The sequence below is a fragment of the Podospora pseudocomata genome, chromosome 6 (genome assembly GCF_035222375.1).
Source record: "Podospora pseudocomata strain CBS 415.72m chromosome 6, whole genome shotgun sequence".
Taxonomy (NCBI): domain Eukaryota; kingdom Fungi; phylum Ascomycota; class Sordariomycetes; order Sordariales; family Podosporaceae; genus Podospora; species Podospora pseudocomata.
In genome coordinates, this window is record NC_085890.1 from 3,767,641 (window position 1) to 3,780,394 (window position 12,754).

At 52.5% G+C, this 12,754-nt stretch overlaps 5 protein-coding genes across 5 annotated transcripts; 3 read left to right on the forward strand and 2 right to left on the reverse strand.

The window, feature by feature from the left end:
- Nucleotides 1-606: 606 nt before the first annotated feature.
- Nucleotides 607-4,055, forward strand: QC762_609760 (putative NRPS-like protein biosynthetic cluster; the record flags this gene model as incomplete). Its single annotated transcript, XM_062892649.1, has 2 exons — nucleotides 607-1,258; nucleotides 1,308-4,055. Exons 1-2 carry the CDS (start codon nucleotides 983-985, stop codon nucleotides 4,053-4,055), a joined length of 3,024 nt encoding a protein of 1,007 aa, XP_062741257.1. The 5' UTR covers nucleotides 607-982.
- On the reverse strand, nucleotides 833-5,256 carry PSF2 (DNA replication protein psf2). Its single transcript, XM_062892650.1, has 2 exons — nucleotides 4,883-5,256; nucleotides 833-4,817 (listed from the first exon to the last, which is right to left on the reverse strand). The coding sequence occupies exons 1-2, from the start codon at nucleotides 4,994-4,996 to the stop codon at nucleotides 4,134-4,136; spliced, it is 798 nt and encodes a 265-aa protein (XP_062741258.1). The 5' UTR covers nucleotides 4,997-5,256; the 3' UTR covers nucleotides 833-4,133.
- Nucleotides 5,257-5,262: 6 nt separating this feature from the next.
- QC762_609780 (uncharacterized protein) lies at nucleotides 5,263-8,462 on the reverse strand. Its single transcript, XM_062892651.1, has 3 exons — nucleotides 7,448-8,462; nucleotides 7,316-7,385; nucleotides 5,263-7,225 (listed from the first exon to the last, which is right to left on the reverse strand). The coding sequence occupies exons 1-3, from the start codon at nucleotides 7,726-7,728 to the stop codon at nucleotides 5,708-5,710; spliced, it is 1,869 nt and encodes a 622-aa protein (XP_062741259.1). The 5' UTR covers nucleotides 7,729-8,462; the 3' UTR covers nucleotides 5,263-5,707.
- Nucleotides 8,463-10,865: 2,403 nt separating this feature from the next.
- QC762_609785 (uncharacterized protein) lies at nucleotides 10,866-11,831 on the forward strand (the record flags this gene model as incomplete). The annotated part of the gene is made up of 3 exons (XM_062892652.1): nucleotides 10,866-11,129; nucleotides 11,150-11,191; nucleotides 11,253-11,831. 3 exons carry the CDS (start codon nucleotides 10,866-10,868, stop codon nucleotides 11,409-11,411), a joined length of 465 nt encoding a protein of 154 aa, XP_062741260.1. The 3' UTR covers nucleotides 11,412-11,831.
- Nucleotides 11,832-11,848: 17 nt separating this feature from the next.
- On the forward strand, nucleotides 11,849-12,604 carry QC762_609790 (uncharacterized protein; the record flags this gene model as incomplete). Its single annotated transcript, XM_062892653.1, has 2 exons — nucleotides 11,849-12,310; nucleotides 12,365-12,604. The coding sequence occupies exons 1-2, from the start codon at nucleotides 12,017-12,019 to the stop codon at nucleotides 12,602-12,604; spliced, it is 534 nt and encodes a 177-aa protein (XP_062741261.1). The 5' UTR covers nucleotides 11,849-12,016.
- Between the last annotated feature and the right edge of the window lie 150 nt (nucleotides 12,605-12,754).

Genomic DNA, 12,754 nt, shown 5'->3' on the forward strand with positions numbered 1-12,754 from the left:
CCCTTTTGTGAGAATACCGCAAGGTCGGTCTGAACAGTGGGTGTCCAAGTATCACTCTATCGATGAGGTTTGAATATGCAGTCGGTATTTCTGAGAATAATAGGGGGTCTGTTTGTTTTTAAAATGGAGTTCGCCTCCGCTATTTGAATGCTGTCGGGGTTCACGGGGAAGTAATAAGGGGACTAATGGGGGTCTTGTTGTAGGCGGTTGTTTGAAGAAAGGGGTCTGTCTGGTTCTAACTTCGGCGATGTTGGATAATAGAGTTGCAAATCAACTATAGATTGTTGAATAGAAATACCGGCCTACAAAACGACAACACAATGCCCCGGAAGCCTCCGTCCCACAGGGAACGCTGATGATCATCGTGGCCTTGGATACTACATTCAAACGGCCAGCCCCCTCTTAACAAATCCATGTTGCTGTTCGGTTCCTTTGCTACCACCAAATCTACACTCCCACCATAGCTGATAAAAAGGCCCGACATCATACTTTTCGTCCCGAGAGATAACCCTATTGGGCTGATTCTCCGTTAATCTGCACCCACTACGGGAGATGCCGATGCAGCGCGGGAAACCATCGGGGGTGCCGACGCCACGTCTGAGGTGACGGCATTTGAATCTGTCGGGTGAGTAAGGCCAACAACTCCTGTAACCTCAACCCTCAAGCACAAGAAAGGCAGAGCACAGCCTTGCTTGCTCAGCCAGTCTACCTCATCGTTGACCGAGTGGGGAGTTTTACGTGCCAAGCATCTACAGCTCCGGCGGTGAAACATGAAACATAGGGAGAGAATGGGAACCGATAAATATCACAGAGTTTGTCTGAGATGGATGCCATCATGTCTTGGGTTACCGGACTGTTCACACCGAGACAAACATTGTAGATCCTGTCGGCTTCAAGAATTCATCGCTATATCCATCGAAAAATCACATCACTTCACAACTTCATATCTTGTCTCGTTTGCAAGCTCCCCATCTACCTTGCAATGTCCTCTCTCACATATGTTGTCGACGAGCTCGCCGCTGAGGTCCCTCACGATACCTGGGTCAAGATCCCATCATCAACGACCAAGATTGAAGAGATCACATGGCAAAACTTTACTTTCCAGCAGCTCGGCCAAGCGGTGGACAGGCTAGCTCACTGGATTGACAAACACTTGGGCCCGGCTGACTTGGGCCGGGACGAGTCCCTTGCCTACACTGGCATCAACGACATTCGATACCCCATAGTCATCCTGGCGGCGTTGAAGACCGGGCACAAGGTTGGTAACACCATGTGAGGTTACCGCGACCAACTCTAACAAATAGCAGAGCCTTCTATTATCGCCCAGAAACTCCGTTGAGGGCCACTGCGCTCTCTTAACCCCCACCCGCTGCACCAAACTTCTTCACAGCCAAGAGCTCTCCGACCAAGCTTCTGAAATCGGTCAAAAGCTCGGCCATCTCAGCGTCCTCCGCATCCCAGACCTGGAACACCTTCTCGAGACCACCACCAACCCCACCCCGTACCAGAGCAAATGCAATGATACGACCCCCGACCACGAGACAGTCATGATCCTCCACTCAAGCGGCACCACCGGCCTCCCCAAGCCCATCCCCCTCAAAGCCGGCGTCCTCACCACCGCCGGCAGACTACTCGCCACCCTCCCCACCCCCGCCGGCCGTCTAAACACCCACGACCCGCTCTACACCACCCCCCTCATCCTCTCCATGCCCCCCTTCTTCCACGCCTTTGGCATAAACCTCCTCGTTCGATCCCTCCACTACCGCCGCCCTCTCGTCCTCCTCCCACCCAGCACCCCCCCAACAGCAGAGCTGATGCTCCACGCAGTGAAAACCACCCGCCCGACAGGCATGGTCTGCACCCCTTCTATTCTGGAAGATATCTGCAGTTTGCCTCACGGGATTGAGACCCTGAGGGCGTCAGATATCGAGTGTATCTACTCCGGCGGCGCACCACTAGCCAGGTCATGCGGCGATGTCATTGGGGAGGAACTCTCCCCTCGTATCACGCTGGTGAACGGGATCGGCACGACCGAGATTTGGAACGCGACCGGGTATGCACCGCTGGACCCGAGGGATTGGGAGTATTTCGAGTGGAATCCTGCCGCGGGGGTTGTCATGGAGGGGGTTGGTGAAGACAAAAATACTGCCGAGTTGGTGATTAAGCGGTTGGGAGGAGAGGAGGGGAGGTTCCAGTTTGTGTTTTATAACTTTCCCGAGTCGGAAGAGTGGCGGACGAAGGACTTGTTTGAGCGCCATCCGCTGAAAGAAAATTTGTGGAGGTATGTGGGACGGGTGGATGATGTTATTGTGCTGAGTAATGGGGAGAAGCTGAATCCGGTGACGTTTGAGAAAATGGTGGAGGGGCATTCGATCGTGAAAGGGGCGGTGATGGTGGGGAGTGGGCGGTTCCAGACGGGACTGATCGTGGAGGTGCATGATGCGAGTTTGGGGGTGGAGGAGGTGGTTGAGAGGATTTGGGAGAGTGTTGAGGAGGCGAATGAGCAGTACCCGGCTCATGCGAGGGTGTGGAAGTCGATGGTGAGGGTCGCGCGACAAGACAAGCCGTTTGAGAGGACGCCGAAGGGGACGGTGATGAGGAGGAATACGTATTTGGCTTATCAGGCCGAGATTGAAGAGATGTATGCCAGTGCGATGGTTATCAATGGGATTGCAGCTGAGGGTGTGTTGGACGAGACCATGATCTTGGCTCAAATTCGGGATGCGGTCAACAGCGTGATCAAGCGACGCGGAGACGTTACAGACGACACTAACCTGTTCGTCCTTGGCTTCGACTCCCTTCAAGTCCTTCAGCTCATCCTCACCCTCAAAGGCACCGTCCAATCCAGCCTGCAAGGCAAAGTCTCGCTCCGTCTGGTCTACGAAAACCCCAGCATCAGCCAACTTCACCGCGCTCTCTGCTCTGCCCCAGCCACCGCCACCACCAACACGTCAAGAGCAGACAAATTCGACGCGCTCATCAAAGAATACACCTCCTCCCTCCGCCTCCCCCGTCCTTCCCACACCGAATCCAAAGGCTTCAAAGTCATCCTCACCGGCACAACCGGCACCCTCGGCTCCTCCCTCCTCTCCTCCCTCCTGGCCAACCCAACCATAACCCACATCTACTGCCTCAACCGCTCCAAACCCATCTCCCCCAACACCTCCCGAGTTACATATCTCCAAACCGACCTCCTCCACCCTACCCTCGGCCTCTCATCCGAAACCTACAACACCCTCAAACACCCCCAACTGCTAATCCACTCCGCCTGGCCCGTTAACTTCAACCTCCCCTTCGACTCCTTCCTCCCTTCCATCTCCGGCACAGCCAATCTCATGGCCCTCAACCCAGCAAAATTCGTCTTCATCTCCTCCATCGCCACCGCCATGGCGGGGACCTCACCTGTCCCGGAAAACTTCACCCAAGACCACAACCTCCCCTTGTCAACAGGGTACGCCGAGTCCAAACACCTCGCCTCCTGTGTCCTGGCCAACTCCCCCATCCCGAGCACAATTCTGAGGGTAGGGCAGCTTGCTGGGAGGGCAGATGGTGTAGGGAGACAGTGGAATAAACACGAGTGGGTTCCTAGCTTGGTGCAGACATCCCTCAACATGGGGATGATCCCGTCCACCTTGGGGGGGAACCAAAAAGCAGTGGATTGGATACCCGTTGATCTTGCCGCTGAGGCGATTGTGGAGCTGGGGTTGGGGGGCAGTGGGAAGGGGAGGGAGTGTTACAATGTTGTCAACCCCTCCTGTGCTGATTGGGAGGGGACGATGGTTGGCGCCGTGCAGGAGTATGCAGGCAAGACTGAGAGGGGGGAGCTAAAGGTGGTGGGGGTAGCAGAGTGGCTGGATGCTTTGGGGGAAAAGAACGACGCAGAACGGTACCCGGCCTTGAAGCTGAAGGAGTTCTTTGAGGGGTGGAGAGACGAGAGACAGGGTCCGGTCATCTTTCAGACAGACAAGGCGAAAAAGACAAGCCAGACGATGGGGAAGATGGCGGCTGTGACCGGGGAGATGATGAGTCGGTGGCTGGATGCTTGGGCTTTTTGACACGATAGGGTGTTAAAACCGTAGACATGGACAGGAATAGACCATCCCTCGCGCAACTCATGCCTTCCATTCGGGTATTTAGATCCCCATATCATCATCACTATCCCCATCCCCACCATAACCACCCCTGCCCCCATCTCCCCCACCCAGATCCATCTCTTCCTCTTTTTCTCGTCTCGCCGTCTCGACCGCACCACCAATCTTCCTCACCCCATCCACAACCCCCAAGACAAACCCCCTATTCTCTGCCAACTCCATCGCTCCCACGCCACGCAAACTAACCACACCCCCTTGTCCTTCCGCCCCCAGCGTCTCCGCCGAATCTCTCATCTTCGCCGCCCTGACCTCCACCAAATCCCGTAACAACCCCCTAATCTCACTGGTATTCCCCCCCAAATCATCGCTCGCGTGCGTTATAAGCGCCTCGGCAACCTCCAACCAGTGGTACGGCAAATACCCCGCCGGCGCGGCGCTGGTACAATTACTCCGAAACGGCGGGCTCAATATTACTTCGCTGCTGTCACCCCCACCTATCCTCCCCGCATAACCAGGTTGTGACTGTCTCGCTCGTGAAGCGGTAGGCATTGGCTCCGAGAAAGCGTGAGGGTGCACTTTCGTCTCGCGGTGGACAATGTCGGCTAGGGAGGCGGGGTGCAGCCATGGTGGGGGGACGATGTTGGCGCGGCGCTGCTTTTTGAGGAGGAGGGCTAGCCAGAGGGGGAGGTCGGCTCGGTGGGGTGGGCGGAGGGGGGGGGTTTTGCCCTGTGGTGGACGAGATGTTAGACCAGGCAGGGAAAAGGGAGAGGTGGTGGCGGTGGGAAACATACCGACAGCAGATCGATGCTTTCTAATCGTTGTCTAGGAACCACTGTGACGAGCTCCATTTCGGCGACGAAGGCGACCTCGGAATGGGTAAGGCCTAATGGTAGAGGGAGAGCCATTGTGAATAGTTGATGGGGGGCGGGAGTTGCTGGTGGGTATCGTGGGATTCGGAAAGTACTGTGGTATATAGTGTCACCTCTTCATGTCGTATTTTGGTTTGTTATATGATTTTAGTCGCAATTCGAGAGCTCTGGCGGTTGGGAATTAACTGAACTGCTATCGAAAGTCGGCGTGTCGCGTAAAGTGAAAACGCGGGGCACTGACGTCGCCTGGGGCCCACAAGGCTGGACCGCCAAGCCACTAGGAAAAAGGGGTTTATAGGGGGTACCCTAACCCTGAATCAGGTTGTTTCCTTGCTTGTGATCTTGATCCAACCCCTATGATCTATCTGAGGTATGACACTTGCATACTGCCGCAAAGAACCTTGTACTTCCGCCAATACAACAAGATCCCACACCTCGGACAAAGATCTGTCCCCTTGTCACCCGTAGGAAAACAAGCTTTCGAATATATTGGCTTGGTCAGCCGCGAAAATATGGCAATATGCAAGGTCGATTACGAAACAAAACTGTCCAAAAAACATCTATGGTATCAAAATGTATCTACAAGCAATCCCTCACACATGACACGTTGCGTCTAGGGTAATTATCCTGAGTGCTGACAGGGCTGCAGCATAGGGCTCCCGTCTGACATGAGCAGGGCGGTAAGAATCTTCCCCCAACGTCGTCACAAAAATATCTTCTTCCGGCTGCTTGGGTAAGCAAACCGCTTCATTGGTCGAGGTACTGAAGTGCTGGATCAATAGTACCGCCATATTCACCGCTTGATGAAAGGTCCTGGCCGAGGATCCCGAGAGCTGCTCGACTGTCCCAGAAGCCGTCTCGTCGTGGGTATTGTGTGAGCAAGGCGGTGGCGTCTGCTCGGACGGTGGGATCCAAGCATTTGGTTGCCGCAATGTAGAGAGCGCAAGTCGGCCCGCTGTCCAAGGTGAATATTTCGCTACATCCTTTGGAGACGGGTTGGTTGGCCAAGAGGACTCCAGAGAGGCGCACCATTTCTTTGAACTGCGATGTGATCTGTTCAGTGCCGTAGTGGTCTTGAAAGCCACAAGTTTTGATGTAGGCGTGAAGCACGATAGACTGGAGAAGCAGAGACGTCGCCTGAAGATAGGATGACCCCTTTCGAGGAGAGCTTGCCGGATTGTAAAGCGGCCAAAACATGTCATTCCACCGTTCTAACATTCCAAGACACTGTGATTGCATGGTCTTGATCCCGGGCAGAAAGTCTCCATCCGCGTATGTTGGCCCAGCCATGGCTTGGCTGAAGTACAATGTCCAGTGCTGGATCGCGTCCCACCATCTTCTGGCCTCTCCGAGCCCGGAGAACTTGGTGGGCATGTCGTCTAGTGAAAGCCTGCTGTTGATTTCGATGGGTACTTGAACTGAGCCAGTCATGAGGCCGATAGACCAAGCAGACCATTCCATCCTCTCAAATGCTTGCAGAATCTCGTCTTCTAGTTCGAGCTGGCCCATGCTTGCTTGCCCTGAGAGCATGAGACTGCCAAAACTGATATGATTGACGGCAGCTTCGTGGCTCCCATGCAAAATCTCAAAGCACGCAAAGAGAATGCAAGCAACAACTGCCACACGTAGAGTAGAAGCAGAGTTTGGCTCCTGTTGAAGTCGGATCAGTCGGATTGCTTGTCCGTAGTGCGTGAGGGCCGCGTTGTAGTGATAATCGTTGCCGTCCCCTCCTGAGGGCCCTGCTGGAACAATGTTTGGAAAAAGTGAGCAGGCAAGAGCACCAATGGCCATGAGAGCATACCGAATGGCTGGTTCACCTTGGCTTATCTGTGGGATTGTTTGGGTGAACAACCGAGAGGAGAACCAGCCTCCCCCGAGATTATTGGCCAGACTGGACCAACAGTCACAATAAAATGTCTCCCAGTGCTCGTCAAATTCATTGTTTTGGGAAGACTCCTGTGAGGAGTTTTCTCCCGCGCCATACTGGTCGCTCAGCTGCAGTGCCTCGAAATTGTCGGGAAGCCCCGAATCGCTCTTCTCAGACCGGGCTGATGGGGAAGACAGCCGCCGTCGTTTGTCGTCTCTCGGGGGCGCCAGTTCGGCTGTCTTGTACCCATCACAGAATCCTTGCCATTTCAAGCATCGCTGGCATGCAGGCTTGGCCTCGTCGCATTTCACATGTCGTCTCCTAAAAGGCACACCGTTGTCAATATAACGCCCATGGTCTGTTGGAACAACCAGGCTGCCGAGTGATGACCTACTTGCCTGCAGCAGCAACTCTCAGTCAGTAATAGGCCTCTCGTTTATGCAGCATTTCGAGACTAGTGACCCACATGTAACACAACCGGAGCGCACTTTCGGTACGCTTGCCCTTGTGGCTCGTGGCCGGTGATCCAGGCTGAAGACAAAAGACTGGGGACCAGAACTGTGTTGCGAGTAAGCTAGATCAGTTTCGGCCATGCAAGCGATAGCGAGAGTTCAACCCACCCTTCTGGCACATTACTATCCCCAGTAGACCACGGAGTCTTGACCTTGAACATGCCAGTTCTCTTAGAGGAGGACATGATGGATATTCGATGATGATCTGGCATCGAAGAGAATGAGTAGATCTTCGGATCACCTGTCCACACACCCAACCTCTTGATAAGGGGGGGACATCGAGTCCAATTTGAGGAAAACAGACCCAAAAGTGTACGGTGCCAAGATGGTGGCTTTGTGATTCTGAATCCAGGGTCCGGGTTACCAAGAGGTACTGCTGTGCTCGGCATGTCGGGTTGGATAAGACGAACGTCACAAACCTTGCCGCCATGAGGAGGTAAATGCGGAAGCCTGGTGGGTACGGTTGCACCACATCATCTAGGGTGTGCCAATAGCTTCCGGCAATGGATGGGTATGGGACGTACTTGTCGTATCAAGGGGCTGAGATAAGTCGTGATCCTGAGCAAAGATCAAAGTATATGCCAGGTACAGCCACTTTGGGTCGGAACGTGGTTGTGGATTCGGGTCGAAATACTCGACACATCGTTCCGTTTCTTGGTGCCTGTGCCATGACAAGGAGTCTGGAAGCGGGGGACCGGGCGGACAGACAGTGTGGGGGGATGTTCTTTTGTTCCATACCATGGCGCCGTCACCGGTGTCTAGGTGGTCTGAACATTGACCATTCAGCTATCGCCCGGTAATTGCCATAATGCCGGTCGAGCTGTCTACCACACGGCATCAAGCTCGAAGCCAATTACAGCACGAATGAGAGGAGCGTTTCCTACACCAAAGGGACACAACGAAGCGATCTGTATAATCTGCAATCAGCGCCATGTCAGCATCGAAACTCCATCACACCACGGGCCAATCCATACAATTACCACATGAGCGGAGGTTGTAAGGAGGCTTAGTCGCTTTAGCGGTCTTGGCCCTGCAAGTCGAGGAGCGGACGGGAAGCGGAGGTGCGGCCGCATGCATGTGTCAATAATCTGTGGTTAGATGAATGACCTCCGGGTGGTACTACCTCACATTACTGAAACAGGGTTGGTGTGAGATTGGGCTTCAAGATGGAGTTAAGAACGTCACATACCGACTGTGGTACAATGTTGGTGCGTGAGCATTTGGGACAAACACTTTGGTGGGCAAATTGCTGTAGTAAGCTGGCGCTTAACTCTGTTTGCCCTAGCGTGTGGCACCTTGGCCAGGTTATCAGGGCTAATTGTCCCTTTGAACAGACCTAAAGTCAACGTCAACTCCCGAACATCACAATACCTATTCCAAGTTGACCAACATCATGATTGCTGACTGTATCCAGGGATGTCAGGCAACGATTTACTTTCGTGCCATCAACCCGAGCGAATATACACGAACGGACTTCCCCTTCCACCGCCAAACATCAACACCCAAACCTGAATTGCACAATTGCATCTCCAGATGCCAAGCAATCAGATTGGGAAGGAGCAAGGGTAGAAAACCATGTGAGTTGATTGGTCAAGCAACGATCCCATTGAACACACTCTGCCTTGCTGACAGCCTAAGCTGAGAATGTATCGTATTGTTGCTCTCATTCAGCTCGCATTTTGTTGCACGGTACTGACATCACAGAGTTCAAAAAGAGTAACCCGTATCCGACCCGGACATCTCCTCCTACAATCCAACAACTCAAGTGCTCGACTTATCTCAAGTACATGTCAGACTTCTTAGGCAACGACAAAACCAACTTCTGGCGAGATTAACGCCGCTGACGGTCAAATGTTTGGAACTCGAGCCGCAAACTTTATTTTCTTTCCGGAATGATATCCAATCGGTTGCCGCTGTCGTATTAATCAAGTCTTGGAGCGGGCCGAGGTCCAAATGTTACCTTGACTGACCTTATCCATCCTCACGACGTTTCAGGGGAATCGACATTACCAGCTTCATCTCGCGCGACTCTATAGGATGGCCATGTCAGCAGAATTCCACGAAAGGTTGTTGCCTGCTTATCATGAAGTCATCGACAGATACAAAACACAAAAACTGTCCTCCTACCTACTTCGACATGGAATCCAAGATTATTGTCATTCTTATTGCTAATCAAATTCTCCAGCTCGGGCAATGTGCACATATCGAATATTGGTTCATTCTATGAGACAGACCTATGCACTGGTTCTTTTTTGTTACCATTGGCGTTGGGTAGGAACTCGACCCTTGCATCAGCCCATGAAAATCGCTAGCTCATGAAAACACAGCCCCCTTCACCCCACATCGCCTACAACACTAACACTAACCTTCAATTTTATGTATCAATGGGAAATCTCAAGAAGCACTGGCCCGTCGAATTCCATCCCCGTCTCATGTTGGTTCCGGTTCCACTCGCGCGTGCGGCGAGGCAGACCAGGGGGCATTCTTCCCGGCTGACTTGCATTGTCACCAAACCCCACCGCTGCCACTGTGCAACGGAACCCCTTACCCAGAAGCGACCCTCGTAACGGCATCCGAAGGGAGGTTGCCACGTTGTTCACACGATTTACCCGCGGCAGATATTATTCCTCTTGCTGAATCATCAGTCCCCATGCACAGTCAAACAATCAAGCTTTCTGTGTAACCACAGGGGGGTAGTTGCTTATGAAATCTCATTCTCTTGGTAAGTGAGGGCACTCCTACTGCCTCCCAGCGCAGCTTGAACAACCTACCCAGATATAACCTCAGTCTACAGAAGGCCACGCGTCAAAGAGTCATGTTATCATATCGACAGAAGTCCGCGGCCAGATACCAAGGATTCGTGCATATGGATGTACATAACCGTGTCACCTCGGCAATGGCAAAGCCACAATGGGGTTGCGCCAACAACGCTACCCTCTAAGCAAAATCAAAGAGATCAAGTATCATGACGGAAAGGCGGGCTCAGCTCCGTCTATCAAGCTTACGATCAGTGAGCCGTGAGAGGAAGGTTGACAAGAAATCCTTCATTACCTCAGCTACCTTACTTCTGGCCAACTTGAAAAGTCTTGAAATGTTTCACTGCCAGGGACTGACTGACCAAGGGCAGTGCTGCAATCTACCTAGCAACTTATCAAGCAAGTAAACTCCCTGTTGGAGGCCTCCCATGGTTTAGCCAGCTCTCCTGAACCACAAACTTCCGATGAAAATATGCACCAGGTGTACTGGCAAAACACAACAATGCCATGAAGAGACCAGTATTACAGTAAGAATTTTCATCATGCCAAAAATTTTTTTTTAATTCTCAGTTCTAGACTAAGCTCATTTATCTATACATCAAGCCTCACCTGTCAATATACAATACTTCCTGACCCAAAACTCTGTCCAGCGGGACGGAAGCCCCATCTCTAACCTTATCACCGGCCTTGTAAATCAGTTCAGCGATTAAACACCAGAAACCATCATGAGTATCCGGCCTTTTCTCACAAGTCTGTAGGCCCCCTCGCCCATGACAGCTCGGACACAAAGCCAGAAGCATCACGAGCGCAAGACAGGCGAGATACCTCCTCCTCCAGAGAGCCTCTTTCATGAACTCACGCTGGTGGTCGAAAATAATCAAGACAAGGCTCCCAACATGCCAAACAACCAGGACCACCCTGCGGGCAGTCCAGAGTACCAGGCAGGCTGCCGCCCAGATCTTCCAAAAGTACCAAAGGTGGACGCGATGATGATGGCGGTGCTCTGGACGATTCCAGCGGGCACAAGAAAATACGTGATGAGATACACACTCAGGTAGATCAGCACCGCGGTGAAAAGAACCTCCCATTTGCACTTGTTAGCACTAAACACATAGAACGAGCATCCCCACTGCCGTGTGTTGACTTCATTGTCCCAGGTGGTTCTGGGGGGCACGTATAACCTGCCGAGACTGGCTCCGTTCAACCCGAGGAATGGGACCTGCAGCCAGTACAGGACGAACCAAAACACGTCGGGGATGCACAGGGAGAGGATGAGAAAGGTGACGAGTCCGGTAAGGGTGTGGATCCTGATGTAGTCTCCCAAGCGGATCCAGTAATCGCGAGGGTAGATTTCCACGTAGTAGCGAGCTAGATCGAAGTTGTCGGCGTTAACTATGGTTTCCATGTTAATATCGGGCAGGCGCCCGCGCTCACGCTGGGATACATCCAGGTGTCTTAGGTTGTCCATTTTGGTGGATCGCTTCTTGACTTGGATGAATAGAAATTATGTCGGGGCGTTGATTGGGTGGTTGAAGACTTCCGGCGCCTTGTAATGGAAACAATCGTAAGCCTGCTGAAAAATGTAAATAAATAAAAAAGAAGGATTCTGTGACGTGATTAGCATGTTTTCACAGGTAAAGGGGAGTTACTTGATGAAGAAAAAAAGGCGGAATGAAAAAGCGAAGGAAGAAAACCATGACTAGTTCGATATTGGCTTGCACCCCCGATAGCTAAGAGAAAATACTACAATGGTGCATGCTATGGATTGTTTGGGGTCAGGGACCCACGTGACGGGTCACATGCTCATTCTGGGCCATGCTGGAGTGGATTCACAACTCGAGTCACTTTTTACCAGAAACCAACCTATGCCAACACTGAGTCGCGTGCACACACCAGGAAAGAGCCCCAAATCCCACACGGAATGAACTTTTTATCTGCTTTCCGAGCTCCTACTAGGCTAGAAGCTCAATGGTTCAAGGTGGGCCTTGTCTCGTCATTTCCCGATCTTGGCATTGACGAGGAAGACACCCACACCTTGGCGCACACTCGAACATGCAACACCGACACAGCACCGGGATGCAAAGTCTTCCATATACCAAAAGATGATCCTTCCTCTGGAAATGAAGTTCCAGTCCCGGAGAATGAAGCCGCTGGCGACATGACAGACCAGGTCTTGGTTTTCAAACGGAAGGGAACCTTCCATGCTATCGACCATGTAAGTAGTGGCCACTCTCAAGATTGTATCAGTTCTCTAACCGAGACACTGTAGCAATGTCCACATTCATCCTTCCCGCTTTCTCAAGGCCTGCCCTTTGACATTGAAGACTTTGGCATTGTCCTGAGTGCGGGAATCACCTGCCCAAAGCATGGCTGGTCCTTCGACCTGTTCTCTGGAAGGGCAGACAGGGGGAACTACAAGCTCAAGGTCTGGGAGGTACAACTACGAGATGCCGCCAACGATGCCTCGGACAAAGAAGTATGGGTGAGAAGAAAGCAGAGGATCGGGTAATACAATGCCGTGTGGTCGATCACAATGCCCGCCTCGAGGATGAGTGGGAGAGTGCTCAGAAATTGAGGGCTGACAAAAATAACACACGGTTTCTTTGTGCCAACAACAGCCCGTAGATGGCTGGCTGGCAAACCGAGCTGCCGCCAACCA